Source organism: Ursus americanus, chromosome 28 (genome assembly GCF_024610735.1).
Source record: "Ursus americanus isolate L20-20 chromosome 28, mUrsAme1.1.p, whole genome shotgun sequence".
In the NCBI taxonomy this organism is placed as follows: domain Eukaryota; kingdom Metazoa; phylum Chordata; class Mammalia; order Carnivora; family Ursidae; genus Ursus; species Ursus americanus.
Window position 1 is genome coordinate 30,866,033 of NC_142154.1, and position 13,033 is coordinate 30,879,065.

General features: G+C 37.4%; 1 protein-coding gene across 1 annotated transcript in view; it reads right to left on the bottom strand.

The window, feature by feature from the left end:
* The window catches only part of ARIH1 (ariadne RBR E3 ubiquitin protein ligase 1), a 117,589-nt gene that overhangs the window by 7,525 nt on the left and 97,031 nt on the right, over positions 1 to 13,033 (bottom strand). Inside the window, exons 8-11 of the mRNA XM_045795266.2 lie at positions 12,535 to 12,577; positions 11,953 to 12,024; positions 8,121 to 8,251; positions 3,813 to 3,870 (exon numbers count right to left, since the gene is read on the bottom strand). Of these exons, the coding sequence (XP_045651222.1) occupies positions 3,813 to 3,870; positions 8,121 to 8,251; positions 11,953 to 12,024; positions 12,535 to 12,577 (304 nt within the window). The remainder of the gene's footprint in view (positions 1 to 3,812; positions 3,871 to 8,120; positions 8,252 to 11,952; positions 12,025 to 12,534; positions 12,578 to 13,033) is intronic.

A 13,033-nucleotide genomic window follows, 5' to 3' on the forward strand; every position in this document is an offset into this window, starting at 1 on the left:
AGAGATAGACTTTTTTAAAAAGTAATATTGTTATCTCTAGTGCTTAATATGCAGAAAATGATTACTAAACATTTATTAAATGAAACCACTATGAAAGGGTTTCTTACCACACATATGTATTTCTTCCTTTTATTTTTTTTTTTAAGATTTTGTTTGTTTATTTGAGAGAGAGAGAGAGGAGGTGAGGGGAAGAGGGAGAAGCAGACTCCCTGCTGAGCAGGGAGCACAATGTGGGACTAAATCCCAGGACTCTGGGATCGTGACCTGAGCTGAACGCAGACACATAACCGAATGAGCCACCCAGGCGCCCCTACATATTCCTTTTTACTGTCACTTCCTCTTCTTCTCCTTATGTCTCAGAGACTACAAATAGCACAGACACTACTAGGCCCTATGGTTGGGTTCCTGCTTAGAAATACTAACTCTGGGGGCGCCTGGGTGGCACAGCGGTTAAGCGTCTGCCTTCGGCTCAGGGCGTGATCCTGACGTTATGGGATCGAGCCCCACATCAGGCTCCTCCGCTATGAGCCTGCTTCTTCCTCTCCCACTCCCCCTGCTTGTGTTCCCTCTCTCGCTGGCTGTCTCTATCTCTGTCGAATAAATAAATAAAATCTTTAAAAAAAAAAAAAAAGAAATACTAACTCTGAACCACATAATTAGCCAATCATATGATCCAGTATCATAAAACACCGAAGCATCTCAAAAAATCTATTACTACTACTCAAGAATCAGAGAGGTGTCAAATCAATGCTTATACACTGGAAAATTATGCCAATTATATGTCATTGTTATTAGATTAAAAAGCAGTAATATTAATGTTATTAAATATGTGTTAATCGAAAAATTAATGCCAATTATGTCTAAAATCTAATATGTAGAAAATAATCTGCTTGGCATTTTATCTCCCCTCAAGCATTAACATTTTCAAGCCTGTCAAATTTCGAAGATTAAATGGAAAATCTAAACTACCATATTAAAATATATGTTAGCTGATTTGATTTAGTGACTGATTTAATGATTCAGTAATTCTAAAACAGCTTCTCACTAAAATACCTCTAAAATTCAACATGAACCCATTCCACCACTGCAAATAAGACCAACTTTTAAATCAAATGCCAGAACCTGGATTGAGAAATGCACTGAGTGATGACCTGAAAACACTTTGGAAAAAGATCCAAAGCAACAAACCTGACTGCTTAGAGCTTAGAACAGGGATAAGCAAACTCTGGCCTGTGAGCCAAATCCAGCAGCTGCCTGGTTTTGTTAACTTGGAACTTTGTTCAACTTCTGTCCATAACTCTGTCATGCCTACTCATATGAGTCTACAGCTGATTTACCATTACAAGATCAAAGGCAGAGCTGAATGGTTGTAAAGAGACTATATAATCTGTAAAGATGAAAATATTTACCATCTGGTCCTTTACAGAAAAAGTATACTGACTCTCCTGGTCTAGAAAATAAGAAAATCCAAACGTCCACTACGATCAGCACCATGGCACAGTATGTTAAGTCAACAACTTTTTACAACACAGGTACACCTTTCCAAAGCATTCAACTACCCATTTACGTTCTTTTTGGACTGCGTGCCAACATTCTAGTACTTCTTAAGGCTATAACTCCCAGTGAATACTATGCCAGATTAAGGGAGTAGGGAAAGTGAGCAAAGAAGAGGCCAGATGAGCATGCAATGGTGTGCTCCATTCTGGGACGAATGGCTCCCACTAAATAAATAAATAAATCCACTCATATAAAATTTTTCTCTGTACACCCACAGGATCAGAAGATTCTAGTTCAGTCCAAAAGATGTAACCTAGAAAAATAACGTGGTCTAGCCTCCAGAATCTACATGTTAGAAGCTAGCTTAGAAGCTATGCACAATAATCCACCCTCCTTGCGGATCTCAGAAAGAGATTCTACCAGCACCCAAATGAGGCCAAGAATAATTCCTATACTTTCTCTACTGGTGAATACCATATCTGGCTAGATCTAGCTACATTATTCTTCATTCAGAAGTAACAACTAAAAGTCTACACCACGGTAATTAGCAAAAATATAATGCAGCTTAAGAAAAAAAGGACATTTCTCTGTAGACTCCGGATAACTATTACCAGAATTAGAATAAACTTCAGAGAAATTTATGGTTTCTTCAACAAGATTTAAAACAATCATGACTGCTTAAAACAGAAGGAGAAAGCCATAAGAAAGAAAGGCTAAGATTAAAACAAACAAACAAACAGAAAGAAATGCAATGACAAACTGAGCTAAACAAAAAAATACAAAAGTAGAATCAAGTCCAAATGGGAGGCTGGAAAGCATGACTCTCAGTATAGAACTTTTATATTAAAACTACATGGGGTAATGCATCTCAATTTGTAGTCTAAGCATACTCAATGGGAGTGGGGTAGAGAAGCCAAATGATCTGGTCTGAACAGACCATGGGATTTAAACGTATTTTAAAATCTGATGACAACTTAAAGAAAACAAACACAAATACTCTGGGATCGTCTCAATGAATTTGTAATTAAGAACCAAAGTTTTATTTCAGGTCTTACATTTGTAAAATGGCTAAGATTGGAATTAAGCAACATTAACTAACTGTACTAAGCTAATGAGGAAAAGTGAAAGAGAATACATCAATGATAAATTCTGATCAAACCAAGTCATGATGCACTACAGGAATAAAAATTTGCAATAGTTGAGATCTAGAAGTCAGTGGGAAAACAAGTTGCCACGTGGCACTTAGTAGCATAGTAACATTCAATTTAAAAAAACTCGGGCCATCCAGCAGCTTATCAATAGTAATTTAATTTCAACACAATTTACCCGTCAAATTAACTTTAACTTGAGTCTCACAGGTTTTGTAGTTTTCTTGGTTTGGTTGTATAGTTGTATATATTTAAGTAACATTATAATGAATATAATTTAAATCAACATTGAAATTTGTGGGCATTTTTTCCCCTTTAAAAGGATCACAGATATTGTGAGAATCTGTGAAACACCACTCATCATTTATAAATACAAAGTACGATTTTCCAGCTTTTTTAAAAAGTGAGACACAGAACTCTCACTTCTAACAATATGACAGACTAGGTCGTACATATTCTTTTGTATTTACGGTATTTTTAATTAGAAATAAATTTTAAAGAAACATAGAAAAAGTAAAAAAATAAGCAACAGATGTTTTGAACGGCATCCTAGTAAGAAAAACCATTTGAAAAGAATATTTTTGGGACACCTAGGGAATTACAATATGGAATAGGTGACCGTAAGGAATGAATTCCAGGACTCTATAATTACCATAGAATTACGAGGCTGAGAGGAACTCAACGTGTTAATGGAGGTAATTCACACCTAGTGTTTGAATCCTTCTACAACAGTGAGTTCTATCCCTAATCAGTAATAGGGAACTCTCCCCTCCTGAGGCAGTCCATTCTAAATCAGCTCATCTATTATCCTTACCACTTCTTGATGAATAATGAGGTTAAAAAAAAAAAAGTAAGAATGCATATAAACAGCAGCAAAACTATTTAACGAACACTGTTCTCTAGACTCCTTCTGGTGTGAGAAAATCTTGACACCAAAACTACTGAAACCCAGAACAGTGCTACATGACTAATTAAAAGAAAGCAAACAAACCTATAAACAGGAATGCTACAAATAAGATTCCCTTTCTAAATGTACACAGATACCCAGTATTTACGAGAATGTCTTTCCACAACTCTTTCGGAACTGAAAACTTCTGCTAAATTATTCCCTAATAAACACGTAAGCACATTCTTGTTCAACTGTCACCTGAAAATAAATGTACTTACCTCCTGTGCGTCTCTTGCTGCCTTTGCGTCATCCTCATTATAGCGGTTACAGTTGTACCTTAAAGTAAATTAAAGAGGATTCTGTAAGGCCAAAAATCAATGAAAAGGGGACAAATCACAGAATTTTACCCTGGATTCAGAGATTATCTAGAAGCAATGCTCTTCTTCATACAGCTAAACTGAGGTATTTAAAATGCCCAGGGTTCTACCATTGCGACAGAATTATAAGACTGAAAGGAATTCAAAGTGGTGCTGGATTTCCCACCTCCTGAAGTAGTTCATTCCAAATCAGCTCACTTGTAATCATTAGAAAACACTGTCATTCTAGAACTTCCATTCCTGACTGCAGTTTGAACTTTCTGTTTAAAGATTTTATTTGAGAAAGAGAGACGGAAAGAGAGAAAGAGAGAGGAGTGGTGGGGAGGGGCAGAGGGAGAGAGCGAGAAGCAGATTCCCTGCTGACTAGGACCCTGAGATCGTGACCTGAGCCAAAGGCAGATGCTTAACTGACTGAGCCACCCAGGCGCCCCTGCAGTTTGAACCTCTACCTCAGTTTTTGAAAAAAGTGGTCTTATTTCCTAGGTTGTCTGTTATTTAAGCCAAATATTTCCAGTTTTTCCAGTTACTCACCTTCTTATGTTTATAAAAAAGAGAACCAATAGTTGATGGACTATTACGTAACACTTGCTGTGCTATATGCTTTACATGCTATTCGAGTTTACAAGAGTCCCTGAAAACTGAATGATGCACAAAATGAGAAGCAGGGGAAACATGCCCAGAAGTCAGCTCAGAGTGGAGATGAACAGACTGGCATTTCCCTTGTTGTCATGAACTCTACCTCTGCTTTTCTGGGAGTCTACACTACGGGAGCAGCTGATACTTGAGTGCTTACTACACATCACCCACTCACTACTAAAGCCTTTAAATGTACTATCACATTCAATTCCCTGAACCACCTTATGAAACGTGATTATCCTTGTTGAGCAGAGGAAGAATTAAGTTTTGAGAAGATAAGTAACATACTTAAAGTCACATAACTAGGGTTTCAGAGCTAAGCATTAAACATGTCTGTCTCCCAACTGAGGGCCATGCCCTTAATTATGGACTGTATTGTACACATGCTGTAGTCATGTCTTCAGAATCTTTTTAACAGTAATCCTTTTAGATCTAAAGGAAGAATTTTGAATTTGATTTAAATCTTGTTAAACTGGACTCACTGTTCCAGCTGGTCAAGTTTTCCAGGATTTTAATGGCCTATTTATTTAATATCCTTCTATGATGTTACCCTAAAATGTATGCAAGATTCTCTAATTAGTGCAAGAAAGTCATCAGTAAAACTGACCAGAAAAGCAGTACACAGTTTACACAAATAAAAAAGATTAAAGACAAAACCTTTCAGCAAACCTGGGAAGTATTCCATTAGGAAGACTCAAATCCATTACCTGTAACTCCAAGAAATGGACATTCAATTAATCCCAAAGATCCCTGTGTGTATTCATAGCCTAGGCAACAAACTTCTCAGCTCACACTGAAATACCTTGCTGAGGTCTACAAAACACTCCCTAATCCATCATCTTAATAACACCATTTGATTTTGAGGAGTTGAAGTAAGAGAAAAGTTATGTGGTTCATGTGTAGTTTGTGGAATCAATCACAAACTTTAGAAATTTGAGATTACGTTTTGTCTGCTTTCAGTTTTTGGTAGCTGTTTTCTTTAAGTACTCAGTAAAATAACCAATAATGGCTTACTGATCTCATCTTTCAGTTTTTAAAAAACCCAGACCACAATTCACTAGTCAGATAGCTGTTATAATCCTCTCTTACCAAAATTACTCAATTTAGCCCAAAGATCAGCTCCTCCTTGCCCTCTACTGGTCAACTACTATTACCTCTTCTTCCTATCTAATATATCCTTAAAAACTTTCCTTTTGATATATTTTTTTAAAGATTTTATTTATTTATTTGACAGAGACAGAGACAGCCAGCGAGAGAGGGAACACAAGCAGGGGGAGTGGGAGAGGAAGAAGCAGGCTCCCAGCAGAGGAGCCTGATGTGGGGCTCGATCCCATAACACCGGGATCATGCCCTGAGCCGAAGGCAGATGCTCAACAACTGCGCCACCCAGGCGCCCCTCCTTTTGATATTTTTAAGATATTTATAAGCCTCAACTCATAATTATAAAGGAATTGAAGGCCAGGAAAGCAAGGAGAATTCATCTATACTTCTAATTTAGATGATGGATAGTGCTACTTGAAATGCTATTTTGAGGATTCTGAGGCATTTTCAGATTAAATAAGGAAGCACAGCATGATTCATTTGCAATGTTAGCTCTGGGTAAAGCCAAGACACAGGAAACATTTCTGACAACCCTCGTCGGGGCCATTCTTCATTCTCCTGTATCCATTATTTGTTTTGTTTTTGTTCAGTTTTCTTTTCTTTTAAATTTTATTTATTCATTTGACAGAGAGAAAGAGAGAGCACAAGCAGAGGGAGCGGGAGAGGGAGAAGCAGGCTCCCCAATGAGCAGGGAGCCCGATGTGGAGCTCAAGCCCAGGACCCTGGGATCAGGACCTGAGCTGAAGGCAGATGCTTAACTGACTGAACCACCCAGGCACCCCTTTGTTCAGTTTTCAATACAGGTTCTTTAAAATTTGAGCTATGATCAGAGATTTCCTTACATAGAAAAAATGTATGTTTGGGACGCCGAGGTGGCTCAGTCGGTTGAGCATCTGCCTTTGGCTCACGTCATGATCTGAGGGTCCTAGGATGGAGCCCCCCATTGGGCTCCTTGCTCAGCAGGGAGCCTGCTTCTCCCTCTGCCTGCTGCTTCCCCTGCTTGTGCTCTCTCTCTGACAAATAAAAATCTTTCTTTAAAAAATGTATCTTTAACAAGAAAGATATCTTTTAGTAGCTCTTCTTTTCCATTCATTAGGCTTATTGGTTTAAATGTACCAGAGTGAATTTAGTTTCTGGGAATAGTCTAATCCCCCAGTTCGCTTCTTAAAGTCTGGAGTGCCTGTCCGGCTAACACTCAATACCCTTTTCTCCTTCGTTTTGACAGTGGCAAAATCACTTTACTTCCACACAACCAACTAGTCTTACCTAATTCAGAATTAATTTCAGGCAAATAATCCCTCTCACTATTCCTCTACTGAAACTAATAAAAGTTCCAATGAAACTAAAAGAAAGACTTGCCATTGTCTTGAGGGGGATCCTCTTCCTGTCCTGCCTCAGCAATGTCTTCCCCTCCCATTCACTCTCTGCGAAGTAGCCACAGTTCTGAGGTAATGTATGTAAAGCACATAATATAGAGCCATCTCTTCTAAACTACAGATCTAATCAGGTCACTCCCCACTTAAAATCCTTCTGATAATATCCAAACCACTTCAGGTCACAGTCTACTTTCTAACTCTTTTCCTATGCTCCACAACTTAAGAGGGGCCACAAACTGAAATGCCAATAAGCAGGTAACACAAATTAGTGAAATGGGTCATCTGCATATTATAACACCCAGAAATACTTTCATTTTTACCAGGAAATGTGCTTCCTTTTTTCTCAAAGCTCAAGGCATCACGAGTCTAACTTGTATTTTCTCAAACTGCTTAGAAATATGCACAGAACAGAGATATATTATCTCTACTAAAAGTGATGCCACCTTCTAAATATAGTGCAATCATGATATATGCAACTGCCCTTAAGATTCAATCTTGGGGAACTATATCAAACTAGAAAGGCCATATCTAAGGGGCTACTAATCAATTCCAGGCGAGTGTTGCCAGGCAGGAATGCAGGTTTGTTCCTATGTTTGAAGAAAGGCTAAAAATCTGGATTGCATTGAGCAATTTTCCAATTTTTAAAGTTTGGGACACATATTTGTCTAATAGCATACAAAGGTAAATAAAACACAATCGCAGGTTGGGTCTTGCCAATATCTCTCAGTTTTCAACTACTGCCTAGACAGACATATTCGACAATGCAACTCTTCTCTAAATAAGTCATGTACTTTCACAGCATTCTACCTTTGTTCATGAGGCTCCTTTTGCCCTGAACATTTTTTCTACCACTTTCAAATAATGAACTCTTAATCCCCCTTAAAATTCTTCTCAATTGTTACCTGCTCTGTGAAATACGCCTAATTTATCCCTCTCTCCGGACATCTTGCATATACTTTTGAGAATGATCACATATTATATTCATTTATCTAGCTCCCAAGTTAGATGGTGACTTCCATGAGGTAGAAACCTTGTACTTCACAGCATATATTACATCTTATGTGAACACTTTCTCCCCTTCATTTCCCCAACCTACCAGGCAGATCCATGTGGTTCCCAAGGGCCAAGACATACCCAGCAAAACTCTGCTTTACAGTTCTGGTTACGACAGACCATGTGATTACAACCGCCATCCTTCTCAATTGTGACATGGCATTTGGGACATTCCTATGAAGAGAAACTATAAAGTTGGTGTCAATGCTACACTAGGTTGTATTACTACCACCGAAGAGAAGCCAGTTCTAGATTTGGTTTATTTTTAAATACCACATTTATTGTTATTAATATACGTAAAGCACTCCGAACAGTGTGGAATACAGTAAGTACCACTAGAAATGAGCTATTATCATTATTACTGGCTATTAAGATATGTAACAATTAAAAGATGTTTTAGTGGGGATGGGGACAAAAACATAAAAGTACTTTTAACCATACACGTAGTAATAATAGTTTTACGGGAGTTAAAACATTTCGTTCATGTAAATACAATTAACTATCCAGTGTCATCTAGAAATAATTACTGAGCACTTCCTGTATACCACATACTGTTCTCGCTGTTTTATATGCATTAACTCATAATCCTTATAGTGATCCTATTTGTCAGATGAATAAACTAAGGGAGAGAAAAATAATAAAAACACTAGTCTGAGGTCACACAGGTAGCAAACGGCAGGGTCAGGTTTCAAGCCCAAGCAATTCAGCTTTAAGAATCAGTCAAGTAGGATGGGTAAGATAGGCAAATTCTTTTGGTGGCTACTGAACTTCCCAACTTTCTTCTGTCAAACCCTTGTTTTATTTATTTTTGTTGTTGTTGTAGTTTTTAAGTAAACTCTACCCTCAACATGGGGCTTGAACTTACAACTCCGAGATCAAGAGTCATATACATGCTCCATCCACTAACTAAGCCAGCCAGGCACCCTCAAATACCCTTGTTTTAAATCTTTCTCATGGTGGTCCATTTACAACTGTGCTACAGATCACAGCTTTCTCCAAGTCTGTGTCATATTCTTGGTTACTAACGAGCTAGTTATTACCCTACAGCAGGTCTATTGGGTTTTTTTTTTTCTTTTGGAGAAATCTAGAAAATCAAACTTACTCGTTTTAATGAAACTATAAATAAGATGTAAAGCTTATATCTTTGCTGCATTTGTTTGATGCTGTAACTCCCACAAGGGGGGGGGAGTATCACCCATTTTATTACTTACATAATTCTGCCTTTGTGAAACAGACTACCCTGGCCCATAAACTATAGTCATTTTAAATAGGTAAAAGGCAATTTCTAATTATACATTTTAAATCAAATCTCTGAAATCAATTAAGATATTTTACATCTTCCCAAAGAAGCAAATTCCAGGTCTAAAATATGTTTCATTCTATATTTCTGGGTTATAATTAACCACATAATATTAAGCTCTCAATATGTTAGGATACCACTGATAATCTGCAAATCTGTTTAAGGAGCAAATAACAGTAACAAAGGCTTCTGAAACCTCTCAAGAGAAAAACTCTCAGTTTTTCTCAAAATTACCAAGCAGATAACTTTGTTTTGTTTTTAAGATTTTATTTATTTGAGAGAGAGCGTGTGCATGAGCAGAGGGGAGGGGCAGAGGGACTCAGCGCTGAGCAGGGAGCCTGATGCAGGGCTGGATCCCAGGACCCTGCGATCACGACCTGAGCTGAAGGCAGACACTCAACCGACTGAGCCACCCAGGCATCCGCAGATGACTTTGTTATTACTAATTGCCATTCTTCCTTAATAATCTACTTTCTAAACCAAATCAAACACATTCAACCTTCTACTCCCTATTTTATTTTTTTTTATTTTAAAGATTTATTTATTTATTTATTTAGAGAGAGTATGTGTGCAGGAGCAGTGGGGGGGGGGGCGAGGAGAAGCAGCAGACTCCCCACTGAGCTAGGAACCCAACGTGAGGCAGGGCTCCATCCCAGGACCCTGAGATCACGAAACCAGGAGTCCGATGCTTCCAATGCTTAACCAATTAAGTCACCCAGGCGCCCTGAACTCCCTATTTTAAACATCTTGGGGGTTCACAGTATTTGGGGGATTTCTCTAGATGCAGAAAGAGAGCTACAGTTTAACCAAACTACTTAATGAAAATACAACTGCCCTATTCTAAATACTAGTTTTACAGAGCATATTAAAGGATTCTAAGACTTTAATGAACACATCTGGTGGGAAATCAATTTCCAAGAAAGTATGCCTGGCTAGGAAAATTTTCAACAACAAAAGTAACCACTTCCTAACAACACAGAAAGATTTTCTTAAGAGACATGGGTTATCTTTACCATGATAATTTTAGAGAGCACAAAAATACTGATTTCAACCATACATTCCTCAAAGGCACAGGCATTTGTCTTATGTGACAAGACTATTTCACTACGAAAGCTTTCTGGGAGATACAAATACATTCAGGTTTTAATCTTTCTGGGTACGACAGGATACTTATGGTATAAAATTGTGTGTTCTGGCCTCCCTCGTTTACACACTCCTTATTATCATTGTCCTGTGACTGGGTGATGGAAAGTTCTAATGCTAGTCAAACTGAGCAGCATCTTCACATGGGAAAGGCAATACTAAAAATGAAGAGTCCATGAATAACAGTACAACTCATCATCCTAGTCATTTCCAATACAGATAGGATATAAGGTTGAATTAAATAAAGATTGGTTATTTATATAATTTTCTATTAAGAAATTGCTGGGTATGCAGTTGGGATTCAAACATATGCTTATTACTTTGTGATAGAAAAGAAGGGCGTTCAAGACTACATCCATTTGCAGGACAAAACATCTGTCTAGGGTTAAAGAAGTGGTCCACAGTCATAAAGAGACTGACTCTTAAAACTAGTATCAGGAGCAGTAATGTACTTCAAAAATAAAAACAAGAGAACAAGGGATATCTGTATTACCCCCAAAACTAGTTCTTAGGAATCAAGTCTCTTAAATCATATTTTAGAAATTTAGTATGTTAAAGATCTCAAACATGTTAAGCCCACTGCAGCTACATAATAAAACAGCTACTCAGTTACTCTTGATACTGCTCTGACTGGCTGGCTCAGTCAGTAGAGTGTGTAACTCTTGATCTCAGGGGTGTGAATTCAGGCTCCACACTGGGTGCAGAGATGAAAGAAAAGAAAAGAAAAGAAAAGAAAAGAAAAGAAAAGAAAAGAAAAGAAAAGAAAAGAAAAGAAAAGAAAAGAAAAGAAAAGAAAAGAAAAGAAAAGAAAAGGAAAGAAAAGGAAACGAAACTGGAAAAGGAAAGCAAAGCAAAGCAAAGCAAAGTAAAGAAAAAAGGAAAGAAGGAAGGAGTTACACCCCATGCGGGACTCAAACTCACAACCATGAGATCATGAGCTGCGTGCCCTACCACTGAGCCAGCCAGGCGCCCCAAACCCTGGAGATTTTTAAAGGCAGAAATGTAAATTTGCCTAATAAAACTAAGCTAGGTGGAATAAACTCTATATTTGTATACTAAAAGGCAGGCAAGAATAAAATGAAAAAGCATTATCAAACCCCTGGGTAGAAAAATTGTCAGCTTTTTCTTCTATAGGAAACCAATGTTTTCCTAACAAAAACTTCTGAAGAAGAGTACTGTGCATGTTGCAGTAGTGCTCAATAAAATACACCTGAACACTAAAAAATCAGCATTCTGGAGAAAAAAAACAAAACAAAACAAAGAACAAACCCAACCAAAACCCCAAGCCCCCAAACAACCCAAAAAAAAATCAAATCTTAACTGAGAAAAAGGTAAAACAAAGTCCTTAACTAGGTAAACTTACTTATTTTGCTAATGCACATATTCTTATAACAGTTTCATTACTAAGAGTTTACTGAAGGAAAATACCAACCTTTGTGTTGGCTGCAATCCAATTAGAGGTTTCACTATCATCATCACACTTTTTAATCCACTTCTTTAACCACTGTTTGAAAACAACAACTGTTAGGGTACAACAAAAGACTTAAGAAAAAGGATAGCAAATTACTTCAACATTAAAATACAGTGAAGCTTAAATGTAAAAGGCAAAGGACAAGATTATCACTGGTTTTACTTCCTTTTAAACCAAGGGAATCCTATAGTTCTCATATCCAGTATATATAAAATCCACCAAAGGAAGACTTTCTCTGGCTGAAGCCAAGTGGGAAACCTAGAGCTTGATGAGAAGCCCAGCTCCAAGATGTGTCATTCCCCTTAGCTAATTACAAAGCCTCCCCAGGGAGATGCCTTAACCACTGTTATCCTGATAATCATCAGGAGCGGACTTATTCCTAAGGAATGCTTCATATTTGCGATGATCATCTGAAATAGAAAGGAAATACACAATCTTCTATCTACAAATGAGTAACGAAATTGTGGGCCCTGGTTTTCAGTCATCAAGTCTCAGAAGTGTTCTATTACATTACTTAAAAATGAAAATGCCAGACAAACTCACCTTACATTTAACAGGATCATGCCAATTTTCTCCACAGTTAAAGCTGTTAAGTAACACAAGAGTTAAAAGAATTAAGTAAGTAAGCAAACAAACAAGCCACTTCATGTTTTATAGTTTCTCAATGGTTTCATCAGTTTCTAGTGACTGGCAAATACAAGGGCATGAGCCAAATTTGTATTATTCCACAGTAGATTATTTAGAATTTAGTGTTAGAACAGCATGTATTGTGGTGTGTGAAGTGAAGAAATGATTATAGGCATGAAGACATGCTCTGATGACAATTATGTAAGAAAGACTCTCTAAACAGCCACCAAACTGTTAAGACAAAAAATTCAGTTTAATCACATCTGTATTTTTCTGATCATTTTATATATGTATAGTTCTGTGCTGTAAACATTCTTTAATTCAAGCCAAATAATTTTCACTATTTTGAACATATTTCGACCAGTGCTTTATCAGCATAAAATAAATCTCAACACCCCAAATGAAGAGTAAAAGT